General features: G+C 44.5%; 1 protein-coding gene across 1 annotated transcript in view; it reads left to right on the top strand.

Annotated features, from left to right (window-relative positions):
* Positions 1–5: 5 nt before the first annotated feature.
* TMEM64 (transmembrane protein 64) overlaps positions 6–5,398 on the top strand; it is a gene marked incomplete at both ends in the record, with an annotated part of 7,285 nt that continues 1,892 nt past the window's right edge. The window contains 2 exon segments of the mRNA XM_010146550.1: positions 6–234; positions 237–364. Of these exon segments, the coding sequence (XP_010144852.1) occupies positions 6–234; positions 237–364 (357 nt within the window).

Below are 5,398 nucleotides of genomic sequence, written 5' to 3'. Positions count from 1 at the left end.
CCCTGGTGCGCCAGTACCTGCGGGACCTGCTGCTCTGGGCCGAGAGCCTGGACAGCCTGGCCGGCGTGCTGCTCTTCACCCTGGGCTTCATCATTGTGTCCTTCCCCTGCGGCTGGGGCTACATCCTGCTCAACGTGGCCGCCGGCTACCTCTACGGCTTCGTGCTGGGCATGGGGCTGATGGTGCTCGGCGTCCTCGTCGGCACCTTCGTCGCCCACGTGGCCTGCAAGCGGCTGGTAGGATCCAGGGCAGCGAGAAGCTCAGCGCCGTCGTCCGTGTCGTGGAGGGTGGCAGCGGCCTCAAGGTGGTGGCTCTGGCGCGGCTGACGCCCATCCCCTTCGGGCTGCAGAACGCGGTCTTTGCGGTGAGTCCTGCGGCCAAGGAAGGAGCTTAGGGTGGAAGAATGGCTTTGAGGTAGTGGCCGGTGTCGCTGGTGGAGGTTGCCTCCTTTTCTGGGAAGAAACCTTGGTTTCTTTCTCTTTTAACAACAGTGAAAGCAACCCAGCTTTTGCTAGTGGCTCTTCCGTGCTTGTGGAGGGATGACAGTTGGGTTTTGGAGGTGTCTTGCTCAGTGGCATCGTGTTAGAGTTGCTGTCAGGCTTTCAGGACTATGCTGCCGTTAAAAAGAGGCACCAAGATCCAGTGTAGCAAAATCTGTGAACTCAACAGTTTTAAAGTACCTGTGTTTTTTAAAGTGATCCAAATGTGAGGAAAAGTCGTGTTTTTAAGCAGTCTTGCCAGGTCTCCCTAAGCTACTTAATATAAATACTCATATTGGGAAGAAAGAAGTGGACGGATTAAAATTCCTGCCTGGTTCAGTCGATGTTTGTAGCACACATCTGGCAAACCCACACAGGGTGTTGTCCCTGCACAGGAGGGAGGTCACATACTTTGGGCAGGGCAGTAAGGTGTAGGCTCAGAGCTGAAAAGGGACTGGGTGCCAGAATGGCACCGAAAGTTTGAACTTGGGTTTGGAAGAGGGTTAGACTTGCTTTTCTTTCTACACTGCTACATTCTTTAAGAATAATTACTTAAAAGTTATAATCTTACTGTTCTCTTGGATCATCTTAAAGGAGAAAGCAGAGAAGAGCATAGGGGGTACCCTTTTTGAGTACCATTGTGCTGGTGATGACATTTTCTGACTCTCAGCTTTTCCTGAGTGCTTTATCTGAAGGATCAGGTCTTGGCCGTGTGTTATGCCTCAGTAGTGTCTGCTAACTCTGTGAAATCAAAGCAAACCAGATTGTGAAATATTTAAAATGTTTAACTCCTATGTTCTTTAAGAGACCCTCTTAAGTAAGTGTTTTGGTCTGCCACTTTCTAAAAACAGCCCACTTTCCGTCCCATCTGCTGTCCTGATGCTGTACCCTTCTGAAGCACTTGCTTAGTTTTGACAGAATCATCTGATTGAAACGAGTAGGTCACTGAATTCAAAATTTGTTATTTAAGAAAAAATTAATCCACACAATTTTTAGGTGTTAATACCCACATCAAATACTTAAAATCGCTGTGTATGTGTGCTGGGGCATTCGTTTCAAGAGCTGCAATCTCTGCCCATAAAAGCCAGAGCGGCTTAACATTTCAATTTAAGCAGATCCTTTAACCATTTCCTTGCTATGAATGAGAAGAACCTCAGTTTTTTTATTTCTTTACCTGTATTACTGCAGAACTGAGGAAACTTAGACCTGGGTGGCTGGAAGCAGGGTCCCCTCGGAGCCCAAGCTCCCAGTGCAGAAGATAAAGCTTCTGCTACGGTGTGACCCTCCTAAAGTGGGGTGAGCTGCTGTGCTTCATTTGTTCACAGCTTTTGGGTGTCACTTGAAGTAGTCGGCAGATGTTGTATAGTCGTATTGGATCTGAAGAACTGACCAGAGAATTACCAAATTAAAATGATTTCCTTCCTGGCATTACCGCTATGTTGGAAACACGACTCAGCAGAGTATTCGGGCCAGTGCAATATTAAAATGGTGTGGTAAATCAGTGGTTTGTATTCTCGAAATACTGCAAGCTAAATAATTTTCCTTCCAAGTGGAAGGCTTCAATGTTAAAATAACAGATAGAAGATGAGATTAAACCGGATTCTTGTATGCCAAATAACTTAGATGTTGCCTGCTAAGATTAGTTTGGGTTGCATTTATGACTCTGGATTTATTACTTTGCAGCATAGTCAAATAAAGCATGGTGTGTTCAATTTCTAACTGGGAACATTTAATATGAACTACTAGATGACAGAAAAATAAAAATGTTGTATGCAGATCTGGGAATTCAAGGCGATTTCTCACTGTGAGTCGACTTTAAGCGATGTACAGAACACAAAATTGTACCTACACAGACCGAGCTGTCATCGCTTTGAAATCGGACGTGAAAACTTAATGCTCTACTTAAGTTGAAAATGCAGGGAGGTGTAGGGTGCCCTAACCATCTATCCTTTCCCCATATTAGCAGCTTCAGCAATGAATTTTAAAAGGATTGCTCTTATAGAGGAAGGAACAGTGAACTGAAGAAAACCTACATATCTTTTGTTTTCCAGCAGTCTGGTCTGTGCGTGTCTTCGTGTGCGCATTTATAAGTAAACTGGAGATACCGAGAATGCTTTGAGAGAGAGGGGAGGAGGTGACACATGAGGTTGAGGACAAGTACACCTGATGTGATAAGGGGTCATCTGCAGGGCTGGGATGAATAGTGCTGTGTACCATCTGCTAAGGGTTTTGGGGAAGTTGCATTGCAGGGGAATGTAGAGACTGAAGGAAGAGCTTCCTAGCATTTGATTAGTGATGGGATCATATTATTTGAAACAGCACAAGAAGAAAATCAACATGAATTTCTTGTTTTCTCACCAGCCAGACGTGAACATTTAGCTTCTTAATGTCATTCTGCTGCTGCTTGGGAGTTCGTACTATCAGTAGGAGCTTGACTTTCTGGAAGACCTAGAAACTTCTTAACTGAAAGCATGTTTGTATTTCTCTTTGAGTGGGTTTTGCTTACTTGTTCCTGTGATGCCAGGGTGGCCTGGGCCGCTGTGGTGGGCTAATAGCTCTTACTGAAGTGTTTGCCCACACACAGCCCTCTCCCCTTGGCAGCTCTGAGTGTTTTGAAGGCAAGTCGGTAAGGAGGCCTGGCATTATCACCTCCTTCCCACTAGTAGGTCCCTGGAGTTAGTTTTGTGCAAACTGACTATCTGTAGTGCCAGGTGTAGGTTAGATCCGAATTCAGATTTCCTTTTTTTCCCCTCTTTGAGAGGAATATTACATGGAAGAAATAATCTGACTAAAAAAATTTCAGTGTCCAAGAGTCCAGCTCTGATTCCAGAAATGCACACAGTGAAATGAGAGTTGAAAACATGGTACCTGGCAGGCTGCTTACTCAGCTTGTTGGAAAGTTGATAGCTATGTTTTGGTTTTTCCTCCCTATGTTTGCTTTTTTTTTTTTAATGAAAGTAAAGAGCATCAGACTTGTCCTTTGCTCTCAGTTGCTAAGTCTACCTGATCCGACACACGGGGATTCGTAAGTTGAGGGGAGAGAAGTCTGTTGCAATCCCCAAAGGCATGTGAGCCCCCAGCAAAATCCTGACAGAAGCATTTATTCTTTGACAGGACTGAACCAAAGGTGCCAGCTGCAAAGAATACACAAAACTTCTCCTGAACAAAGCCTGTCTGAGGCTTAGTGGGAGAGTTTCTGGCTAATGCTCTTGCTACCAGTAGTTTTTAATTTTATTTAAATACACCAGTATGGCACATAACACAGTTGCATCTATACTTGCTTTGGGATTTCACTGTTAATTTTTGCTGCCTTGAACTTTCACTAGAAACTGGTAGCCTCTGTTTAGCATCTTGGCCATGCGGACCCCAGTCTGACAGGTTTATAGAACAGGTAACTTATGTAGAAAGAGATACGTAAGTATTACTGAAAATTTCTTAGGGATGTTGTCTGTTTCCTCTGCCTTCTGGGATAAAACTGTAGGTCTAAACCTTGCAAACCACGAGTTAAAAGGACACCTGCAAATTTCCCCCCCATCCCTTCTCTTTAGCTTTCATTTTAGTGGGAAGCAGAAGTTGCAGTCCAGTGTACCCACTGGCAGGTCTCCTTCACTTGAAAAGAGTCTCTCTCATGGCCTGGAAGGTCCAGTTGCTTCAGGACAGATCCAGGTGTGCCGATGTGTTGCTCTGCAACCAAAGTGCCCTTAATACAGATACAGAAATGAAAGAGGTGCCTTTGAGTATTAGGTGCCTGGGAGTATTAAAACCATCTTTGGGAAGTTTCCCAGCTCCATTAGGTTTAATGACAGTGTCCTACTTAGCAAATCTTGCCTCAGCCTTTGTATTTCAGAAACTTTTAATAGCAGCTCCTTCATTCCCTTGACAATATGGGAAATTTCAGTTGTGCAGTCCTATTACATGGCCCAGATTACTATAATGTTTAAAAAAAAAAAAAAGAATGTATTTTCAAAGTATCGGTGAAATGCGAACTTCTGAAATAATTATGTACTGCTTTTTAATTGTGAATCTAAATTGATCTTGCATAGAGTAGGAAGTGCATTATTTGTGTTGCTGGTATATATTTCAGTCAGTGGGAAGTATAATTTGCAGTGTGAAGATTGGAATTGGCTTACTGGATCTTGTTCTAGTGAATTATTCGTAATCCTAATACTTCAGTGTGTTCTCCTCCTCCATTGCCCTTATGTCTTCCCAAAAACTTTCCACTGATGGTGTTTAGAGCTCTGAGAATTCAGCATAGCGACTTTCATAATAATCAACATTTATTTTAAGAATAGCATGATGAAATAAGTAGCTTTGCTTCTATTCTCTTGTTTTTGACATTGTACAAAACTGTCAAGGTCAATAATTTCCATGTAGGCTCCCAGTGTTAGGGAATGTTCTTAATTAGAATCACAGAATGATTTGAGATCGAAGGGACCTTAAAGACCATCCAGTTCCAACCCTCCTGCCATGGGCAGGGACACCTCCCACTAGACCAGGTTGCTCAAAGCCTCATCCAGCCTGGCCTTGAACACTTCCAGGGATGGGGCATCCACAGCTTCTCTGGGCAACCTGCTCCAGTGCCTCACCACCCTCCCCATGAAGAATTTCCTCCTTATGACTAATCTAAATCGACCCTCCTTTAGTTTAAAGCCATTACCCTTGTCCTGTCACTACAGGCCCTTGTAAAAAGTCCCCCCCAGCTTCCTTGTAGCCCCTTCAGGTACTGGAAGGTGCTATAAGGTTTCCCCGGAGCCTTCTCTTCTCCAGGCTGAACAAGCCCAACTCTCTCAGCCTGTCCCCATAGCAGAGGTGCTCCAGCCCTCGGAGCATCTTCGTGCCCTCCTCTGAATTCACTCCAATCGTTTGATATCCTTCTGATGTTGGAGCCCCAGAGCTGGATGCAGCACTCCAGGTGGGGT

This window comes from Eurypyga helias, unplaced genomic scaffold (assembly GCF_000690775.1).
Source record: "Eurypyga helias isolate BGI_N326 unplaced genomic scaffold, ASM69077v1 scaffold37990, whole genome shotgun sequence".
NCBI lineage: Eukaryota > Metazoa > Chordata > Aves > Eurypygiformes > Eurypygidae > Eurypyga > Eurypyga helias.
Note: the sequence above shows the minus strand (reverse complement) of the source record. Positions and strands in the feature narration are given on the sequence as shown.